This window comes from Ictidomys tridecemlineatus, chromosome 10 (genome assembly GCF_052094955.1).
Source record: "Ictidomys tridecemlineatus isolate mIctTri1 chromosome 10, mIctTri1.hap1, whole genome shotgun sequence".
NCBI lineage: Eukaryota > Metazoa > Chordata > Mammalia > Rodentia > Sciuridae > Ictidomys > Ictidomys tridecemlineatus.
The window spans coordinates 130192936-130216953 of NC_135486.1; the positions used below are offsets into that span (position 1 = coordinate 130192936).

Below are 24018 nucleotides of genomic sequence, written 5' to 3' on the forward strand. Positions count from 1 at the left end.
AAAAAAAATAAAAATAAATCGTATGGTAAAAAAAATTAAATTATACTTTTTGTTGTAAAAGTCCTTCACCTCCTTTATTCCTACATTTTAAAAATATTTATTCTTAATCATTCAAAAGCCATTAATAATTCAAAAGTATATTGTTTAGGGCCAGGGCTGTGGCTTAGTGGTTGAGCACTCACCTGGCATGTGTAGGCACTGGGTTTGATCTTCAGCACTACATAAAAATAAAATAAAGGTGTTGTGTCCACCCACAACTAAAAAAATATTTTTAAAAAGTACTTTAAAAAGTGTATTGTTTAATTTCTATGTGTTCATACAGTTTATATAAGGTTTTGTTAAATTTATTTCTAACTTCATTCCATTATGATATGATAAGATGCAAGAAACTATATCAATTATTTTTGTATTTGCTGACAGTTGCTTTGTGGTCTAAAATATAGTCTAATTTGGAGAAAATTCCATGAGCTGCTGAGAAGAAAGTGTATTCAGTTGTTGTTGTATAAAATTTTCTATAGAAGTCTTTTAAGCACATTTGATTCATAATGTTTTTCAGGTCCAAAGTGTCTTATACTGAGTTTAATGTCTGGACAACAATCTATTGGTGAGAGAGGTGTGTAGAAATCATCAACTATAATCATATTGGAGTCCACGGGAGGCTTTAAATCAAGTAGTGTCTTTTTTATGTAATTAGGTATACCAACATTTGGGCCATAAATATTTACTATTATTGTATCTTCTTTTTGGATTTTTCCCTTTAACATATGAAATGATCTTCTTTATCTTCTGATTAATTTTAGTTTGAAGCCTGCTTTTCAGATATGAGAGTAGCTACTCTTGCTTGTTTTGGGGCTCCATTCACATGGTATATCAATTTTCATCCTCTTACTTTCAGCCTGCACCTGTCTTTGCCTGTATTTTACAAGCAATGTATAGTTGTGTCTTATTTTTAATCCATTCTACCAGTCTATGTCTTTTAATTGGAAAGCTAAGACTGTTTATATTCATGTAATTACAGAGATGTTCGTTAATTCCTGCCATTTTGAATTATTTCTAATGTTTATTTTGCTCCTGTTTATAATTTGCTAGTTACTATTAAGATATTTTTTTTATTTGTGAGATCTGGGTTTTGTTTTTGATTTATTCTGTGTGGAGTATTTCTTTAAGAAGTTCTGTAGTGCTGGTTTAGCAATCATGAATTATTTTAGTTTTTTCTTCTCTTGGAATGTTTTTATTTCCCATTCAATTTTGAATGACAGCTTTGCTAGACATTGAAAACTTGGAACACATCAAAGATCTCCTGGCGCTTAGAGTTTGTATTAAGAAATGAGAAGTAGTTCTGATTGGCTTGCCTTAAAATGTGATCTGTAGACTTTTAAATTACTATGCTTGTTCTGTATTTTAGGTATTTAAATTATACAGTGTTGTGGAGAGGTTCTTTTTTGATCTTGTATATTTGGGGCTCTGAATGCTTCCTGTATCTTGAAATCCATCAGTTAGAAATCCATCAGTTATTTCCCTGAAGAGGTTATCCATGTCATTAGCCTGTACGTCACAACTCTCAATTCCAGTGATTTTTAAATTTGGTCCCTTTATGTCCCAGATTTTGTATATATTCTGGTCATGGTTAGTTGTTTTATTTTAAGACTGTCTGCATGGTCAAGGTTGGTCACGTTTTTTCTAGCTCTGAGATTGTGTTTGGCATGTACTACTCTATTAGAGAAACTTTCACTGAACAGTTTGATTTACTGTGTCTTTCATTGGCAATATTTCTGTTTGGTTCTTTTTAATATCTCTATCTCCTTTTCTCATTCATATTCTGTGTGTGCTTCCTCAATTAATTCAGTTGTTTTTCTGTGTTCTCTTGGAACTCATTGTTTTTACAATCTTTCTTTTGATTTCATTATCTGATGTTTCATCTACTTCAATATCCTTTAGAGTTATTAGTTGCTGGTCAACTATGAGCTTTAGGGGATGCTGTGTTACCTTATTTTTATATATTTCTTGTATTCTTGGGTTGGGTTCTATGCATCTGTTGGGATGTATTTCTCCATATGAGCCATTTTTAGGGGATGGTCCTCTCTTGCCAAAGTGTAGGTGTAGTATCCACAGACTTTGTGTTATATTGCTTATGCTATAGGAGTGGATATCAATGATTGGGAACTGCAGGCCCACCCCTACCCTTTCCTACTTGGGGCCTGGTTGTTAATTTGGGCTTTTGTCTCTTCTTTGTCTTAAAGTATAGCTGATTTTAAGTGTGGTTTGTTTGGGTGTGGATCAAGATGTACTTTCATTTGGCTGAGTTTAGTTCAGTGTCTCTAACCTGGGAACTTGTAGTATCCTTGCAGATTCTTCAGCACCTCATAGAAAAGGGGGACACAAACAATTGCAGAAAATACAGGGTGCGTACTATAACATCCACAACAATAGTTACCACACATAAAAAGGTATAGTGTGGTCAGCAACTGCCAACACCAATAAATAAATAAATAAATAAATAAATAAATAAATAAAATAAAGAAAAGAAAAGAAAAGAAAAGAAAAGAAAGAAAGAAAGAAATAACTGTGAAGTAGATCTGGCATTGAAGTAAACTGCAGGTGTTAACTATGTCATCCACAGAAGTAATGAATTGTGGGGTAGGAATTATATAAACCAAACATTTCTAAAAGATGATAAAAATACAGTTTGTTGAGAAAAAAGAAAATGTGATAAGAAAGTAGAAAGGTTTAGAATGTTCCAATATGTGAACAGGGAGGATGTAGGGGAGATGCAGTAAGCGATGGTTATAAAGGAGAGTAAAAATTGGATAAAATGAGAAAAAGAAGCATATATCATATATATATCTACCATATATGTATTATATATATATATATATGTGTGTGTGTGTGTGTGTGTATGTGTATATATATATATATATCCACAAGCCAGGTGACATCGTCCCCATTAGGTGGTCAAATAGTACAAATACGGAGCAAGAGCTGTATTTGTACTATTTTACGCTACTTCCTCTTTTTATTTTTTAATTAATTTTACTTATATCAGCAGAATGCATTACAATTCTTATTACATATATAGAGCACAATTATTCATATCTCTGGTTGTATACAAATTATATTCACACCAACTCGTGTCTTCATACATGCACTTTGGATACTAATTTCCATCACATTTCACCATCATTTCTAACCTCATGCCCCTCCCTTCCCCTCTCACCCCTTTGCCCTATCTAGAGTTGATCTATTCCTCCCATGCTCCCCCTCCCAACCCCACTATGAATCAGCCTCCTTATATCAGAGGAAACATTCGGCATTTGGTTTTTTGGGATTGGCTAACTTCACTTAGCATTATCCTCTAACTACTTCCATTTACCTGCAAATGCCATGATTTTATTCTCTTTTATTGATGAGTAATATTCCATAGCGAATATATATCACATTTTTTTATCCATTCATCTACTGAAGAGCATCTAGGTTGGTTCCACAGTTTAGCTATTGGGAATTGTGCTGCTATAAACATTGATGTGGCTATGTCCCTGTAGTATGCTCTTTTTAAATCTTTTGGGTATAAATTGAGGATTGGGATAGCTGGGTCAAATGGTGGTTCTATTCCCAGTTTTCCAAGAAATCTCCATACTGCTTTCCATATTGGCTGCAACAATTTGCAGTCCTACCAGCAGTGTATGAGTGTACCTTTTCCCCCATATCCTTGCTTACACTTATTGTTGTTCGTATTTTTAATAGCTGCTGTTCTGACTGGAGTGAGGTGAAATATTAGAGTGGTTTTGATTTGCATTTCTCTAATTGCTAGAGATAATGAACATTTTTTCATATATTTGTTGATTAATTATATATCCTCTTCTGAGAAGTGTCTGTTCAGGTCCTTGGCCCATTTATTGATTGGGCTATTTTTTTTGGTGTCTAGCTTTTTGAGTTCTTTATATACCCTAGTGACTAGTGTTCTATCTGATGTGTCAGGGGTAAAGATTTGCTTCCAAGATGTAGGCTCTCTATCCACCTCACAGATTGTTTCTTTTGCTGAGAAGAAACTTTTTAGCTTGAGTCCATCCCATTTATTGATTCTTGATTTTAATTCTTGTGCCAAAAAAGTCTTATTAAGGAAGTTGGGGCCTAATCCCACATGATGGAGATTAGGGCCTACTTTTTCTTCTTTTAGACACAGAATCTCTGGTTTTATTCCTTAGTCCTTGATCCATTTTTGAGTTTTGTGAACCCCTTCCCTTTTTATGCTGCCAGTTAGAGCAGTTGGAATAGTCAAAGACTGAAGCTGGCTAAAATAACTCTAAGCATCCACTCTCACCAGTATAAGATGGAGTGGGAAGTACTGTCAAGTGGTGTTTTGTACAGTCCAGATAGATGCACACCCAGGGTGGGGCGGTTTCATTGTTCTATGAGGGGAGTTCTGGCAGCTGGAGTTTAGGTCTAAGCAGGCCTTGGGGGCATAGTTGGGTGTTATGTGCTCTGGAGAAATTAGATCAACACATGCCTACGGCCAGGTAGATGCCAGTCTCTTCTGGAGTCTAGATCTCCCAAGCCTCACAAGAATTCTACTGGTGGGATGGGGGAAGCAATCTTCCATACTACTGGCTATGAACATATCCTTCTCAGGTTTAATGTCCCTGGGTGTATTCATACCTGACTATTGAGATTCCCAGCCCTCTTTATCTGGTCATGTGAGGTGTCATACTCAAAGAGAAAGATGTCATAGGCTCCCCTTCATTTTTTTGACTTTAATCTCCCTGGGTACAATCTTCTTTGTGTATGTTTCACACACGTTCTGCTAGGTACACCCTAGGTCATGTCAGGGTCTTGCTGGGACAATATGGCAATGTTTGCTATAATTTCTTGGGTTCCACCAGAGCAAGCTACAGCATGACTTCCTCAAGCTGACTCCCACCTAGACTCTTTGTTTGCAAGTTGAGAAATACAGGATACTTTTCAAACACCAGTTTGCTGTGCAGCCTCTTTATCAGCTAAGTTGAGGCTGCTTTTCTAATGTACAGTGTTTTTTTCCCCACATCAAATCTTCCCATTGTCTTTCTTTGACAGTGTTATCCCTCCCCTCTGTGCTGAACCAGTGCCACTGCTGTAACCTGCTTGGCTCCAATGTTTTTTGTCCAAGGCACCCACATTTCTGAGTCTCTAAGATATTCTGACTGTCTAGTATTGAATTTTAGTAAAATTTCTCTTTTTCTCACTTCATTAAGAAGCATCACTCCAGCTGCTTGAATCCTGAGCCACAGAGCAACTGGAAATGTAGCCTTACTCTAATCTGCCATCTTGTACCTCCCCATATCCCATCACATGGTCTTTGAAGAGAGACAGCATTTCCTTCTGGATCAGAGGGAAAGTTGACCTAATGTTCACTATAATGATAATGTTTTCTTCCAGAGCAAAGGTCAGGTGTGTTTACTTACTGATCATTATCAAAAAATTTGAGTTCCATAAGCTTGATTCCTCTCCTGCAATACAACAGGCATCACTTCACTCTCTTTATGCTACTGTGTGAGAATTAGGGATTGAGGAACTGGCACAATTTATGATACTCTAGTGCATTTGCTGTGAGTAAAAATGTTCTCTAACTTTGACCCAGGATACTGATGTGTTCTGCCAGCACCTATAACACTGCAACAAGCTATCTTGTTATGTTGGAAGTAGGGTAAAATTTCAGATCCTTCACAGTTCTTGACAATAGGCTGCTCACCTTAATCTCCAGACTACATACTTTCTTCCTTAGGGATTCAATTTGTACATGCATGAAACAGTGAGACAGAGCACACAAGCAAAATGCATAAATATGTATTATGTTGTAGGCAGCAGTCTAAGAAAAAGGGTCACTGGAATGGAATCTCATGTCAGGTTTATTGACTGAGTACTTTCCTTTTTATCAATATTAGCAAAGGTCAAGAAGATTTGTTCCAGTGTTATCTGACTGATGGAATAGTCTTCTAAATTGAATAGCACTTTGGCTTTCTCCAAAATACTAAACACCTTTAATAGAAAAAAAAATGGAGTTACCATTGCAATATTCTCAGATAAACCATTTCCCCACACTTCATTTCCCAGTTCTTGCCAGGTTTATGCTTAGGGACACAAACCTACCAAAAGGGGGAGTCAGAAAGTAGAAGGAAAAGCTGGTTGAAAAACAGAGGAAAGGAGACAATTCTCCATCCCCATTCTCTTGATGGATATGGAATAACAATAGAATTTAGGATCAGAATCTCAATAAATTAAAAACATAGCACCCTTTGAAAATTAACTTAAAAGTTTCTGCTCTTCTGCTGATGTTAGATTCCCTTTTGATATGCTTATAACTCAATGCTTTCTATTAATCCTCTATTAACACACAATGTAAGAAGGTATAATTTCTACAATCACCTTTCCCCAGCAAATTTCTTTGCTTGGAATGAAGTAGCCAATAATCCCTTGATACTCCTGGTTTTGGATGTTACCTAAGAAGGGAAAGATTTTGACAGGTGAGTTTTGAAAAGAAACCCAGTATTTGGCAGAATTTTGAAAAATTCCTTAAGTAATTTCCATCCCAACACTCAAGGATACAGATTATGCAGTTAATACAAAAAATACATAATTCAAACCTATTAGTCTTATATATGAGCATGTTAACTATTTCAATAGATTTACTTCCTTATGAAATATATTTTTATTGCCTATAGTTTATTAAAATTGCAAAAGCCAGGAAAATAAATTTTAGGTATAAACTATTAATAGTTCATATGGTCATTTTGCAAAATCTGAGACTAATGTTCTATAGGACTTTGTTTTAAAAATGTAATCTTGAAACTATGCTTGTAGAATTTAGATGTTGTTTCTTCTTCTAGTTGTGTCTGCGTGTAGGAGAGGTGTACTATCTCTAGTATTTCCTTAAGTAGGCAAAATTCATTTTAAAGGAAAGAGAAAATTTATACATATAAACACAGATCTATAGGCATTTGTTGCAGAAATTTTATATTACAGCTTTAGAAATCATGGTAGCAATATTGTAGCCACTCCCTATTAACAGATGTATTACATTTATTATGTACTTGGAGATTATTGCAAAGGATATTGGGATTAAAATATTTTAAAGAAATGATTTCTATGTCATTTACAATAGTAATTATTTTGTAATGAAAACACACATAGTCTCCATGAGTAATTTAAAAACTTAAGCCTTTTTTATTGTGAAATAAATCAAATGTGCATATAACTTAGTGATTCACAAAAAAATCAAATGTAACTGACACCCAATATTCTAGATGTCAACTATGTGTTTCTACCAGAAAATATATTACTTAAAGACAATAGCTCTCCTGGTTTTTATGGTAAGCGTCTCTTTGATATTCTTTATAGTATTATTGCTGAAGTATGAAACACTAAATACTATAGTTTGATTTTTGACTTCTCTGTTCTTTACATGAACAGAATTTTTCAGCATGTATTTTTTTTATCTGGTTCTTCTCACTCATCTAAATTGTCCTCTATAGCTAAACTTCATTTTCATTACTTCATATTTCAGTATATAACAGCACCACTACTGTTGATGGATGGACATGTGGTATGGTATCCAGCCTCTGTAATGGCTTCAAATAATCCTTGCCTCTCAATAGTCACACCCTGTCTAGTTTTCGTCTACAGTGCATAGGACTAACCTGTGTAGACAACAGGTTATCACAGAAATAACAGATGTAATACCCCTAACCTGAAATCTGTATTAGCTAGCTCATAAAAGACATAGTACTTTCCATCTTGCTTTCTTTAGGACCATTCGATGTATGGGAATCTAGCTACCATATATGAGCACACTCAAGAAGTCCTATAGAGAGGTGCACATGATAAGATATAGTCTTTATTAGTCAGTTTTTCCTTGTTGTGACCAAAATACCAGAAAAGAACAACTTAAAGGAGGAATGGCAAAGGAAAGCTGCTTAGTTTAGATAGCCAGGAAGGGGGAGAGGAAATGGAGGGGAGGAGAGGAAATGGAGGGAGGGAGGGAGGGAGGGAGGGAGGGAGGGAGGGAGGGAGGGAGAGAGAGAGAGAGAAAGAAAGAGAGAGAGAGAGAGAGAGAGAGAGAGAGAGGAGGTAGAGAGAGAGATATGTGTGTGTTAGGGACAAGATAGAATCCCTGAGAGCATGAGAGAGAGAGAGAGAGAGAGAGAGAGAGAGAGAGAGAGAGAGAGAGAGAGAGAGAGAGAGAGATAGATAGATATGTGTGTGTGTCAGGGACAAGATAGAATCCCTGAGAGCATGACCCCAGTGACCTACTTCCTTCTACTATGCCCCACCTATCTTAATTTATCCAATGGATAAATCCACACGTGAGGTCAGAGCTCTCATCCAATTACTTCCTTAAAGCCCCACAACTGAAGTTGCACTGGGGACTAAAGCTTCAACACATGAGTGTTCGGGGGACATTCCAGATCCAAACCACAATGCTTTCAATAGCCATATGAATAAAACACTTTTTAAGCAGATCTTCCAGATCCAGTGAGATGTGGAACGACCGACACACAGCCAATCTCATGTGAGACCCTGAACTGGAACCACTCATAGAATAATAAGTGTTTATTGTTATTTTACTTTTTTGGTAAATTTTATGCAGCAACAGTTAAATACAGATTTCAGGTTAGGGGTATTACATAATAGTTTTGTTTTGAACATTCTCTACCTACCTCTTGGTGCTTATAAGACATTATTTTCCCGGAAGTGAAATAGATGGGGCAGATGTTTGAATATCTTCCATATTATTAGATATCACTAAAAAATTGCAAGTAATTTACATTCCATCCTGCTATATATGAGTGCTCCATTTACCCATTCCATATGGTATGGTTGATCTTTTAAATTTTAGCCATTCTGTTGGATGTATCTTTGTATTTCATTGCAATTTTTAATTTCAATCTACTAAATGATTGTTGATATTGAATACTTTTCTGTTTACTGATAATTTTTAGTTAATTTTTCAGTATAAAATTGCTCCTTCCAATATAGATTTAATGCAATTACTATTAAGATCCCAATGACATTCTTTACAGAAATAGAAAAAGCAATCATAAAATATATTTGGAAATATAAGAGGCTCAGGCTGGGCATAGTGGCACATACCAGTAATCCCAGTGGCTTGGGAGGCTGAGACAAGAAGATCATGAGTTCACAGATAGCCTCAGCAAAAGTGAGGTGCTAAGCAACTCAGTGGGACCCTGTCTCTAAATAAAATATAGTTCTAGGGATGTGGCTCAGTGGTCGAGTGCCTGCATTCAATCTTCGGTACCTCACTCCACACCCTAAAAAAAGAGGCCCAGAATAGCTGAAGCAATCCTTAGGGAGAAAAGTGATGCAGGAGGAATCATGATACTGGACCTTAAATTATACCATAAAGTTATAGTACAAAAACAAAAACAGCATGGTATTGGTACCAAAACAGACATAAAGACCAATGGAACAGAATAGACTACAGACACACACACAAAAAACAGTTATCTCATCCTGGACAAAGGAGCCATACACACACATTGGAGAAAAGATAGCCTCTTCAACAAATGATGCTGTGAAAACTGGAAATCCATAGGTAATAGAATGAAATTGAACCCCTATATCTCACCCTGCACAAAACTCAAGGATAACGGACCTAGGCATTAGACCAGAGACCCACACTTACTAGAAGAAAAAGTAGGCCCAACATTCCAACATGTAGACTTGAAAACCAACTTCCAACAAGACTGCTAAAGCAGAAGAAGTAAAATCAAGAATCGATTAATGAGATGATATCAAACTGAAAAGTTTAAAAAATTTTTTTAGTTGTACTTGGTCACAATAGCTTTATTTTATTTATATGTGGTGCAGATGATGGAACCCAGGGCCTTGCTTGTGCTAGGCAAGCACTCTACCACTGAGCCACAACCCCGGCCTCCAAACTGAAAAGTTTTTTTTTTTTTTAACAACAAAAGAAACAATCAAGAACATGAACAAAGATCCTACAGATTGGGAGAAAAAATCTTTACCACCTGTACCTCAGATAAGGCATTAATCTCCAGGATATACAAAGAACTCACAAAACTTAACACCAGAAAAATAAATAACCCAATCAATAAATGGGCAAAGGAACTGAACAAACACTTCACAGAAGAAATACAAATGATCAAAAATATATGAAAAAAATGTTCACTATCTCTAGCAATTAGAGAAATGCAAATTAAAACTACACTGAGTTTCCATTTCACTCTACTCAGAATGGCAGTTATAAAGAATACAAGTAAAGGCTTGGGTTGTGGCTCAGCGGTAGAGTGCATGCCTAGCACATGTGAGGCCCTGGGTTTGATCCTTAGCACCATATAAAAATAAATGAATAAAGGTGTTGTCAACAACTACAATTAAAAAATAAATATTAAAAAATACAAGTAACAATAAGTGTGTTGGTGAGGATGTGAGGAGAAAGGTACTCTCATACATTGTTGGTAGGACTGCAAATTGATATGACCACTCTGGAAAGCATTCTGGAGATAACTTGGAAAACTTGGAATGGAACCTCCATATGACCCACTCCTTGATCTATACTTAAAACATCAGCATACTAGAGTGACACAGCCATAATTCAAAACAGCAGCTCAATTTTTATTTTTATAGCCTCTCAATTCACAAGCTATGGAAACAACTTAGGTGTCCTTCAATGGATTAATGAATAAAGAAAATGTGGTGTGGTGTGTGTGTGTGTGTGTGTGTGTGTGTGTATAATGGAATATTTGTCAGTAATAACAAAGAATGAAACTATGGCATTTGCTGGTAAATGGATGGAACTGGAGAATATCATGCTAGGAGAAATAGGCCAATCCCCAAAATGTAAAGGCCAAATTTTCTTATTTGTGGATGCTAACCCACAACAAGGGAGGTAGGGGAGAAGAAATCTATTTAGATTTGATGATGAAATAAGAACCTTCCATGATTAACAAATTTAAAAGAACTTACAGCTAGAAAACCTGCACTACAGAACATCCTCAGCAAAATATTCCAAGAAGAGGAAATGAAAAATAACAACGAAAATCAGCAGAGGGTGGTATTACACTAAAGAAAAATCTAATCAGAGGAGAAACTAAGAAACTTTAAATACCAAAAATGGCTGGGAATACAAATCATGTCTCAATAATAACCTTGAATGTTAATGGCCTAAACTCACAAATCAAGACATAGGCTAGCAGATTGGATCAAACAAACAACAACAACAAAAAAGACCCAACAATATACTGCCTCCAAGAGACTCATCTCATAGGAAAAGACATACACAGACTGAAGGTGAAGGGTTGGGAAAAATCATACCACTCACATGGACTGTGGAAACAAGCAGGGGTTTCCATCCTCATATCAAATAAAGTAGACTACAAGCTAAAGTTGATCAGAAGGCATAAAGAAGAACATTTCATACTGCTCAAGGGGACCACACACTAACAAGACATAACAAGTATAAATATATATGCCCTAAACAATGGAGCGTCTATTTCATCAAACAAATTCTTCTCAAGTTCAAGAGTCAAACTGACCACAACACAATAATTTTGGATGACACACCTCCTTCATCACTGGATAGATATTCCAAACAAAAGCCCCCCCCCAAAAAAACATATAAAACTCAATAATACAATCAGTAACTTAGACTTAACTGACAAATATAGAATATTTCAACCTTCATTGAGTGAATACACTTTCTTCTCAGCCACATGGATCCTTCTCTAAAATAGACCATATATTATGCCACAAGCAACTCTTAGCAAATACAAAAAAGTAGAGATACTCCCCTGAATTTTATTAGATCATAATGGAATAAAATTAGAAATCAATGATAAAATAAAAAATAAAAACTACTCCAACACCTGGAGACTAAATAATATGCTACTGAGTGAACAACAGTAGCAAAAGTCATCAAGGAGTAGATTAAAAAATTCTTAGAAGTAAATGAGAACAATGATATAACATATAAAAATCTCTAGGACACTATGAAGGCAGTACTAAGAGGAAAGTTCACTGGATGGAGTTCATTCCTTAAAAGAAGTAAAAGTCAACAAATAAATGCCTAACAGTACATCTCAAAGCCCTAGAAAAAGAAGAACAAATCAACACCAAAGCAGTTGAAGATAGGAAATAATTAAAAACAGGGCTGAAATCAATGAGATTGAAACAAAAGAAACAATTGAAAAAATTGACAGAACAAAAAGTTGGTTCTTTGAAAAACTAAATAAAATGAATAAACCCTTAACCATGACAACAAAGGAGAGATAAAACTCAAATTACTAACATCTGTGATGAAAAAGGAAATGTCACAACAGATACTACAGAAATACAGAAGATAACTAGAAATTATTTTGAAAACTTGTACTCCAATAAGATAGAAAAAATCAAAAGCATGGACAAATTTCTAGAGTCCATCCAAACTGAATCAGGATGATATACACAAGTTAAACAAATCAATTTCAAATGATGAAATAGAAGACACCATAAGAAGCCTACCAACCAAGAAAAGCCCAGGATCAGATGGATACATAGCCGAGTTCTACAAGACCTTCAAATAAGTACTAATACCAATACTCCTCAAATTATTTCATGAAACAGAAAAAGAGGGAGCACTTCCAAATTCATTTTATGAGGTCACTATCACCCTGATTCCAAACCAGACAATGACACATCAAAGAAAGAAAACTTCAGATCCAATATCTCTAACTAACATAGATACAAAAATTCTGGCAAATCAAATAGAAAAACACATCAAAAACATAGTATACCATGATCCAGTGGGGTTCATCTCAGTGATGCAAGTTTGGTTCAACATTCAGAAATTAATAAATGTAATTCATCACAGCATAGACTTAAAAAATCATATGATCATCTCAAAAGATGCATAAAAAGTATTTGACAAAATACAGCACCCATTCATGTTCAAAACACTAGAAAAACTAGGAATGGCAGGAACATATCTCAACATCATAAAACCTATCTGTGCTAAGCCCCAGGCCAACATCATTTTAAATGGAGAAAAAATGAAATCATTCCCTCTAAAAACTAACCCTAACACAAATAATTACAGTTATTTTTTATTAAACAAAGGCACCAGAAACATATATTGAAGAAAAGATAGCCTCTTCAACAAATGGTGCTGGGAAAACTGGAAATCCATATGCAACAAAATTAAATTAAACCCCTATTGAGATCAATATGCACAAAGCTCAACTCAAAGTGAATCAAGAACTTAGAAATTAAACCAGAGACCCTATGTCTAACAGAATAAATATAAATATAAATCTTTCTTCCTTCTAAGTTGTTTATTGCAGGTATTTTGTCACAGTCATGAAAAGCTCCTAACACAGAGGGAAACCTGAATGAATAATCATGGATACATAATACAGACCTATCTTTAGATGATTTAACTCTAATACATATGAACAGTTTCAGCTTACTGATTGATTCCATCAAAAATTGGGGTACAAGTCCTTAATGTTTTGTGAAAACTTCTTACTACAATCAGGGATAAGAAAAAATCATTCAAAAGAAGCTTAATGTAAATGCTCAATAAACATCAATAACACAGTGACAACAATAATTATTGAGGACATGTAACAGAAAAACAAATAAAGACTTAACACAATCATCATGGATTAGAACTACATAGATTACCTGGGAAAGTTTTCTCAACGAATTTTTTAAACTCTTTAACTTTATCTTCATCCTTAGAAATATTAATTTTTGCTGTTAGAGTGTGTATATTTCCAAATTTATTTCTGACGTGCCGAGGGCTGCCTAGGCATACGAACATCCCCTTTACCATTATGGCCAGTCTAGAACAGAGGGCCTCACATTCTTCCATGCTAGGACGACAAAGAGATATGGATGAAGAAATCCCTTGCAGGGGACAAATTCTATATTTCAAACAGACTCAGGCTTGGAAGGCTTGGAATTAGAAGCTTTGGTTCTGCAGATGACCACCCCCCTAAGGTCATATTTGGAAGAGGATAATTTAAAAAACAAAGTAGTTGATGGATAAATCCACAATAGGAACAGCTTTCTAACTTCTGTTTTCCTTTACTTCTTCTTTCCAGACTCTACTGAGTCTTCTTGGCTGAACTCTTGAGCACACTCAGCCACTACCCAGTAGTCCCTCCCCTATAGTTCATATGCTTAGATGAACTATAGGGGAGGGACTACTAACTCACCAGTCCTGGCTCAAACTAATTCCATCTTATGCACAATGCAACCTTTTCTAAGTTCCAACCAAGGCTCCAAATGGTTCATACCTGTGAGAAGTTATGATGATAGCTTTACCAGTTTTACAGATCCATGTAACTGTGTCCCAGAGCAGGTGTCGTGTTACTGGGTCCATGCCAGTGGATGGCTCATCCAGTAAGACAACTGAGGACTTTCCCATTAGGGCAATAGCAGTGCTCAGCCTACGTTTGTTTCCTCCACTTCATGGTCAAAGAAGGTGATGGACATATGGAAGAGAAGGAAAAATATAAGGGCATTCATGTCAGTAATTCATAGGACAGATTATACATCTAGAACACTGATTTAATAAGACTAACAAAGCATCAGGCTCAAGTCCAAGTGTATGTTTGTGTGTGAATATATGTGTGTATTTTTTAAAAAAAATATGTTCAGTTATTGTCCACTGTATCAATAGTAAGTTTGCAAAAGGGTTCACAATTAAAAAAATTTTTTTAATAAGAAAAATGCTTTAGGACCTTGGCTAGTTTATTTTATTAGTGCAGTTTAAAATTCAGATAGTACAATATTCATCATTTGATTTGTGGCACAACTAGCTTTTTAAATTGGGAATCAAAATTGTAAATGAACCTCATTTACATAAGAAATATAAATCCATACAAAAAGTTGAATATTCTTATGTGTGTATCTTTAAAATTTTTAGTTGTAATGGACACAATACCTTTATTTATTTATTTTTTATGTGGTGCTGGGGATCGAACTCAGCGCCTCATGGATGCTAGATAAGCACTCTGCCACTGAGTCACAACTCCAGCCCCTGTGTGTATTTTTTTAAAGTAATTTTAGTTGTAGATGGACATGAGATCTTTATTTTATTTATTTTTATGTAGGCTGAGAATTGAACCCAATGCCTCACGTGTGCTAGGCAAGCATCCTACCACTGAGCCACAAAAACCAGCCACTTCACTGCAATTTGAAATTACATTTGTTGTAATGTGTCTCAGCATCATTATTGGTAAGATATTTTTATTTTGGGGAGACAAAAAACCACGGACAGATAGGAATAAATGTGCTTTTTTTTGAAGGCAGAGGTTACAGTTCATGTCCACAAAGGGTTAACCTCATGTAAGTGGGATCTGCTGTATTCCTGATATCTAAGCCCTAACAAGACATTAGGTTATTTCACAGTCAATGCCCTTTTGTGTCAGAGGGGTGTAAGTTGAGTTTTCAGACATTCCGTCTAAAATGTAGAAGCAGAGGATAGGTGCTTATTAACTGTAATAGCATAAAGTCTCACCTGTATGTGTAAACAACGTTGTCAGCAAATGGTTCCAGGTGCACTGAACATAAAAAGGCTTCTACGTACTTGTAAATTACTGACTCTGGAACCCCCCAAAGCCTGGCATACATGATCAGCAATTCTCGACCTGTCATGTGGTTCAGCACAGAATCAGACTGAGGACCATAGCCAATTCTTGACCTAATCTGAATCAAGCAATGGATCCATGTCAGCTATTCCATGAACATATACTTCATGTGAATAAAATACATTACTCACAATACTAAAAGGGTTTGATACCCTAGAACTCCCACAAGGATGACTACTATGTGCCCAAGGTAAATTTTCATTTGTTAGATGAAGTTGCCTATTTGAATAGGAAATAGCTATTCTTATACATTAAAGTAATATATAAGATTTCACTTCCAGTAATATCTAAGTAACTTCTTTCAGACCAAGTAATTATAAATCATGTTTGGTTTGGATATGAGGTATCCTCCCAAAAAAGTCATGTGTTAATACAGGAAGTAAAATGATTAGATTATTAGATCTGTAACCTAATCAGTAGATCAATCCATGGGGGATTTTATATATATATATATATATATTTTGTCCCTGGATCCTTGTGCTTTCTCTCTGCTTACTGTCATGAGCTGAGCAGCTTTCTTTCACCATGACATTCTGCCTCACGTCAGGTCCAGAACAATGGAGTTGGCCAAAAAAAGAATGAAACCTCTGAAGCCATGAGCCCAAGTAAACTTTTCCTCTTCTAACCTGTTCTTGTCCAGAATTTTGGTTACAGCAATGAAAAGCTCATTAATACAGTACGTATGCGAATAAATATTATATTTAAAGTATACAGTTATATGTATTTATATTTAGCCAAGTTAATGCTAAGAGAATTGGGCTGAGCTATTAGCTTATGACTAACATGGAATAGATAAAGTTTATAGTTTAGCCACACTAAATGCTTGTTGAATACTTAAAACTATTTGAAGAACTGTAGCAAAATGAAAAAATACATTATTCACAAGGTCCCGTGAATTCACAAGGTCAACATTAACTCACAAATGAAATGAGCAAACATCATCCATGCTTCAGAGAAAACAGAATAACGAGAACTGATCCCAAACTACGCAAGTTACTAGAATAAGCAGAAATGACTTTTGAAGAAACTCTTAAAACTATGTTCAATGAAGTAAAGGAAATGAGTAAAATACTTGTAATAGGAAAAAATAGGCCAACAATGCAGAAATAGAATTTATCATAAAGAATGATATGGAATGAATGGGGGTATAGTTCAGTAGAATGCTTAGCATGTGTGAAGCCCTGGGTTTGATTCCCAGCCAAACACACACAGACACCCCCTCCCCCAGTAAAAAACCAAATGGAAATTTCTAATGGAAAACTGCAATATGAAATGAAAACACTGGATAGAATTAATATCAGAGTAGAGGTGAGAGAATAACCCTGTAAACTTGATAGGATTTCACCACGAAAAGATATGATTAATGGGAAATAGTCACAAAGTAATATTGACTCTATTCCAAGCAAATAAAATTTAAATCCTTAATGGAACTGATAAATTTCTAGTTACATAGAAATCAATAAATTCAATCTCAGGGACAAAAAATAGAAAACTAAGCCAGGCACAGTTGCACATGCCTTTAATCCTAGAGACTCTGGAGGCTGAGGCAGGAGGATTTCAAGTTCAAAACACGTGTTGGCAAGTTAGTGAGGCCATAAGCAGCTTAGCAAAACCCTGTCTCAAAAAAATAAAATGAAAAGGGCTGGGGATCTGGATCAGTGGTTAAGCATCTCAGTACAAACAAACAAACAACAACAAATAACATTAAAATATTACCAATTTCCATAGAAGAAACAACATTGTCGATACACTCAAAATAATATAAAATTGAACAAAAGCAAAGCACCAGTTCCAGATAATTTTATAAGGGGTATAAAAATTTTTAAAGAGAAAAGAATGATGACATTTGAATGTTGGTATCATGAAAAAATTAAGGAAAGCTTTCCCAGAAAAATAAGAAAACAGAAAAAAAATCCAAACCTAAAAGCAAGGAGTTCTGAAGAATGATAGAAATTCTTTAAGGTTGGCGGTGGTGGGGGGGACTACACAGAAATACAGCAGAGTCCTGAAAATAGTATATCCATGAGCAAATGGGAACTTTTGTTTTTTAAAAGAGAGAGTGAGAGAGAGAGGGAGAGAGAGAGAGAGAGAGAACTTTTAATATTTATTTTTTTTTAGTTATCGGCGGACACAACATCTTTGTATGTGGTGCTGAGGATCGAACCTGGGCCGCACACATGCCTGGCGAGCACGCAACCGCTTGAGCCACATCCCCAGCCCCAGCAAATGGGAACTTATTCCAGGGTAAAAATGGATTAATATTAGAAAATTTACACAAATTTTCCTCCTATAAGTAGATATAAGGAGAAAAATCATATCTCTTCCATAGGTGATAAAAGAGCTTTTGACAAAATTTAATAACCATTTTTTTCAAACAGTCAAAAATGAAAATAAATGGCTAATTTCTTTTTTTATTACTTTAAAAGCATTTTTTAGTTGTAGATGGTCACAATATCTTTATTTATTTTTATGTGGTGCAAGGCAAACGCTCTGCCACCAAGCTACAACCCCAGCCCTAAATGGCTAATTTCTTAACATGAAATATATTTAGGACACATAAACTGTACTAGGCTGAATAGACATAATTCTCATAGACTATAAACAACAATTATAGCAATTTCTAAACTGTGTAGAACAAGATATGAACATGGCCACTCTATGACTGTGTCTGAAATGAGACAGGAAAAAGGATATTCTGCAACTGCAAAAATAGCCAAACAAGTCTTTCCAGACTAACACGAGTGACTGCTGCTTTTATTTTTCCAGTGACATCTCTTATATGTTCCAGTGATAAGAAAAGAGAAACTATGCTCAAATGCCATTTTTATAAACCTGTCAGACTAGGAAAATTTCAACATACAGGTCACATAGGGAAACAGGCAACTCAAACATTGCTGGCATAGTGCACATTTATATAATCATATATGGAAAGCAAGTTGGATTACACATAGCATACTACCTTATGTGTAACAAAATGGAAAATTTATACAGTTGACTGTATATACATAAATATTGTAGAATAATAAAATGGTTACTTTTTCACGTGGGCTTAGGAAGAAATGAGTCCAACAAAGGTTGGAAGGAGACTCATAACTTTTTACTTGTATACCTTTTTACATTGTTTTGATTTGTGCCCCCTAGTGTTTTAAAATTCTTTTTACTGTACTTTTCCACTTACGTAAATATGTTCTAGTTGCTAAAAGTTATAATTTGTTTTCCTCCAAATCTGGTGCATGCTCATTATTTCCCCATCCTCATTTCTCTATTTGTCATCCCACTGATTCAGTGATGTCCAGAGGACACTTTTTAGGTCTTTATGTGTAGGATCTTAAGTTCATTACTTTTTTTTTTTTTTTTTTTTTTTTTTTTTTTTTTTTTTTTTTTTATTAATTTTTTTGAAGAGAGAGTGAGAGAGGAGACAGAGAGAGAGAGAGAGAGAGAGAGAGAGAGAGAGAGAGAGAGAGAGAGAGAGAATTTTAATATTTATTTTTTAGTTCTCGGTGGACACAACATCTTTGTTGGTATGTGGTGCTGAGGATCGAACTCGGGCCCCACGCATGCCAGGCGGGCGCCCTACCGCTTGAGCCACATCCCCTTAAGTTCATTACTTTCTTAAAATTTTCTTGCCTCACCTGGCTTCAATGATAAAAACCATCCAGATTTTCCTCCTAACTCCCTCTTCCTCCTGAGTTTTCTCCAATTGTCCTTCCTCTCCATATCTTAGAATTGTTGATAATTCTTAGGATTAAGTCCGTATCTTTCTTCTATTATACACACTCCTGATATATTATCTCATCTACTTTCAATTTAAATCTCATAAGAACTTTGATGAATTCCAAATTCATATCAATTTACTATCACATGTTCCAACTGTCTGTTCTACAGTCTCCCATATGGATGTGGCATAGGCACATTAAAGTCAACATATTCTCCAAACACACTCATCTTCTGTGTTTGCTAATTTGGTGAATAGACTTTCATGTATTCGCTAGCTCAAGATAGAAACCGTTTTTTAATAACCCAGATGATCCTGTCAATTCTACTCTCATGCTATCTTTCACAACATATTTTTCTAATTGCTGTTTTGTTTCAGATCCTAATGTCAGCAGATTAAATGCCATTACTGATCTTCTTGTTTCCAATTTGACCTAATTATGGATATTTAAATTTTGCTCCAGCCAGAACTCTTGCCTTTCCTCAAACTCAATATTATCATGCCTATCACTGTCTTTAGACAGTGTTACTGTTCACTGTTACTTTTGAGAAAAGAGAATTTATAGATCAGTGCTCTCAGTTTCCATTCCATGTCCCCCACCTACTTTCCTGGTTCCCTCCACTTTCCAGCCATTAAGTGAGTGATGAAGAAGAGAAATACCTTTCTGATATTTTCAGTGACACTATTGCCATCAATTAAAACAACTCCAGAGGTGATGGTCTCCTCTCCAGTTATCATTTTGAATATAGTGGTTTTCCCAGCTCCATTCAATCCAAGCAATCCAAAGCACTCTGACTTTTTGACTACAAGGGAGATATTTCTTATAGCTCGTACAACTGGACACTTATAATAAATCTGAGAAAATTAAAAAAACAATGTACTGAGGCATTCATTATGGGTCAACCACAACCACAACTCAGATCTATGGATTGCTACCTGTGGACATTTTTGTTTCACAAGAACTCTTCTTCTTTCAGTCCTCTATGTTACCAAACCATACAGAGATCCCAAAGAACTATAATTAATTAGTATTACCACCAGTAAAATCTTGGCAGGGAAAATGTGTAAACCTCAGGGCAATGCTGACCATTGATGACATTACCTTGGTAACTTTGTTAAGCAGCACTGGGTTAGCCTGAAAGGTACGAAGCAGTTCCAGGACTTTGTTTTTTTCTTTTATTACAGCTTCATCCTCTTGTTCCTTGGTTCCTTGGTTAGGTACTACAGCCTGTATTTTTAAGACAAGGATTATATTTATGGATACTCCTTAGATAACTGGTTTAAATTTAGCAGCTTTAAGAAAACTAATTTGAGATGTCAGAAAAGGTTTGAATAATTTCTAAGGGCTTTCCTACCACAAATATATCCTTTATTTGCTTCATTTTGGAAACAGTCATGAAGGATTTTGTACAGCTATGAATAAGCCATATATTCTTGCCAATAATATGAATACTTCATGGAAAAAAAGAAGCCACAGTATTATTGTCTGGTGTGATTTGTTGCAATTAAATATACATTCAAGATCCCAAAAGGGGAGAAATTGACCTTTATTTTGAGGAACTGCTTCTTTTTTAAAAAATTTGTTATATATGACAGCAGAATGCATTACAATTCATATTACACATCTGACTAATTCATATAAAAATCAGCCAGAAGCTTTGCAAAAGACATGTAGGAATGAAACAATATTCTCTATTCTACGAAGAGTCATTTTTACTGTTTGGGCAAAATTTTGTGGTTTGAATTGCAAATTTTTGTGTAAAGTGTTCTTTTAAGATTACTGATTAAGGAGAAATGGAACAGGAGAATATGTTCAGTTCAGTAAACATGCTAACCAAAGGAGTGAAAAGATAGCCCCCCAATCAAGTTTCTAATCTCAAAATCAGTTATATAGGAGAGGTGATAATGGGAATTTGTGCTTTGTTTTCAATCTTTTATTGAAATAGGATGATTCGGTTACTTTAGTTCTTCTTGAGTTTTTGTAGTTGTGCCTTTTTAGGAAGTATTTAATTTCATCAAAAGTGTCAAACTTAAGAGTAGCTTTTATTAGCTGTTATTAGCTTTTAGTTACACATGACATCCTCTCATTTGTTCAGATATTGGTAAGCAATGTCTTTTTTTCATGATTACTCTGGTAGAGGTTTATCAATTGTAATAAAAGACTTTCAATGAATTAGCCTTTGGTTATTTTCACTAAGTTTTCTTCTTTTTTGTTTGGAGTTTTATTTATTTCTTGTTTATTTACTTCTTTCTCTGAATGTATTTTACTCTTTTTCTCCGAAGTTTATTTGGGTTAGCTTCAATTATTGATTTGAGAACTTTCTTCATTTCTAACATAAGCATTTAATGGCATAAATTTCCATTAAAACACTACTTAAGGTACATGTGACACATTTTGATATTTCCTATTCCTATTTTCATTTCAGTTTGGAAAACTTTTAAATGTCCTATGTAACTTTTTTTCCCTCCAGGGCTAGGGATCCAAGGCCTTGCCCGTGCCAGGCAAGTGCTCTACCACTGAGCTACATCCCCAGCCCATGACTTTCTCTTTGAAGAGTTATAGAGAAGAGTGTTGATTAACTGCCCAGTGTTTGAAGATATTTCTACTATTGATTTTAGTTTAATAATGACTAGAAAAAATATTCTGTGTTATTTCAATTTTCTTGTTAATGATTTCTTTTGGTGAATATTGATGTGCACTGCTCTTCCGGGTGATGTGCCCCAATTAAATATAGTTAGTTGATGGTGTTTTACTGATTTTTCTGTCTTATGTTCTATGGATTCTGATGGAATAATTACCAACTCCTCCCTGAGGAGGGAGAGCTAATTCTTTTTTCTCGTTGCGTTCTTTTTGGTACTTTCTACTTATACATAAAGGTGGTACATTTATATATGCACATAACATAATTTTGTTAAATTTGTTCCAAGTTTCCCCTTTACCATTATTCCTCCCTCCCTCTCAATCTTCTTATACTCTACTGATATTCCACACATCTTTATGATATTCAATTCCCTTTTCCATCTCCTTCTTTCCCTTATTTTGCTACAACTTCTACATATGAGAGAAACCATTCAACCCTTGACCTTCGGTGTCTGGCTTATTTCACGTCACATGATATTCTCCAGTTCCATCCACTTCATTTACTGGCAAATAGCATTATTTAATTCTTTAAATTTTTTTAAAAAATTATTATTAGTTACACATGACAATAAAATGTATTTTGATATAAATATATGGAGTATAACTTCTCATTCTTCTGGTTGTACATAATATCAAATTATATTGGTCATGTAACCATATATGCACATAGGAAAGTAATGTTCCATTCATTCTATATCTTTCCTATTCCCATTCCCCTTCCTTTCTTTCATTCCCTTTGTCTAATCCAAAATACTTCTATTCTTCCCTATCCTCCCTTTTTTTGTGAGTTAGCATCTTCATTATCAGAGAGAACATTCTGCCTTTGGTTTTTTTGGGATTGGTTTATTTAACTTAGCATGATATCATCCATTTACTGGCAAATTCCATAAATTCATTATTCTTTATGGCTGATATATATGTATCTCACATTTTCTTTATCCATTCATCAGTTGAAGGATATGTAAGTTGGTTCCATAGTTTAGCTATTGTGATAATTGGGTCAAATGGTGGTTCCATTCTGAGTTTTCAGAGGAATCTCCATACTGCTTTCCAGAGTGATTGCACAAATTTGCAGTCCCACCAGTAATGTATGAATGTACTTCTTTCCCCACATCCTTGCCAACATTTATTGTTACTTGTATTCTTTTTCTTTTTTTGTACTGGGGATTGAACCCAGGGACACTTAACCACTCAGCCATATCCCCAGCCCTTTTTTGTGTTTTATTTAGAGACAGGGTCTCACTGATTTGCTTAAGGTCCCGCTAATTTGCTGAGGCCGGTCTTGAATTTGGGATTCTCCTGACTGAACCTCCCAAACTGCTGGGATTACAGGCATGCACTATCATGGCCAGCTCTATTGTATTCTTAATAATTTATAATTCTTAATAACTTGTATTCTTAATAATTACCATTCTGACTGGAGTGTGATGAAATCTCAGTGAGGTTTTAATTTGCATTTCTCTAAGTGCTAGAGAAAGTGAACATTTTTTTCATTGTTGGTTGACTCTATTTTTTCTTCTCTGAAGTGCGTGTTCAGTTCCTGCTCATTTATTGATTGGGTTATTTGTTTTTTTGAGTTCTTTATATATCCTGGAGATTAATGCTCTATTTTAGGTGTAACAAAGATTTCTTTTCCTATTCTGTAGGCTTTCCCTTCACTTTCTTGATTGTTTCCTTTGCTGAAAAAAACATTTTAGTTTGATTCCACCCATTTATTTTTTATTTTTTAAATTTGTTTTAATTAGATACACATGAAAGTACAATGATCTTGACATATCATACATTTGAATCAGATGGGTTTTAATTTCTCATTTTTCTGAGTGTACAGGTTGCAGAATCACATTGGTCATGCAGTCACGTATACACATACAGCAATAATAATGTCTATTTTTTCTGCTGTCCTTCCTTTCCCCCATTCTCCTTCCCTCCCCTTCCACTCATTTTTTGATTCTTCATTTTACTTCTTGCTAAGGAAGTTGGTTCCTCAGCCAACATGATATAGATTTGGGCCTACTTTT

At 35.1% G+C, this 24018-nt stretch overlaps 1 protein-coding gene across 1 annotated transcript in view; it reads right to left on the bottom strand.

Moving 5' to 3' along the window:
- Positions 1-5868: 5868 nt before the first annotated feature.
- The window catches only part of LOC101976331 (phospholipid-transporting ATPase ABCA3), an 87638-nt gene continuing 69488 nt past the window's right edge, over positions 5869-24018 (bottom strand). The window contains exons 16-22 of the mRNA XM_078024727.1: positions 20462-20587; positions 20020-20214; positions 15515-15702; positions 14289-14459; positions 13672-13862; positions 6397-6470; positions 5869-6009 (exon numbers count right to left, since the gene is read on the bottom strand). Of these exons, the coding sequence (XP_077880853.1) occupies positions 5869-6009; positions 6397-6470; positions 13672-13862; positions 14289-14459; positions 15515-15702; positions 20020-20214; positions 20462-20587 (1086 nt within the window). The remainder of the gene's footprint in view (positions 6010-6396; positions 6471-13671; positions 13863-14288; positions 14460-15514; positions 15703-20019; positions 20215-20461; positions 20588-24018) is intronic.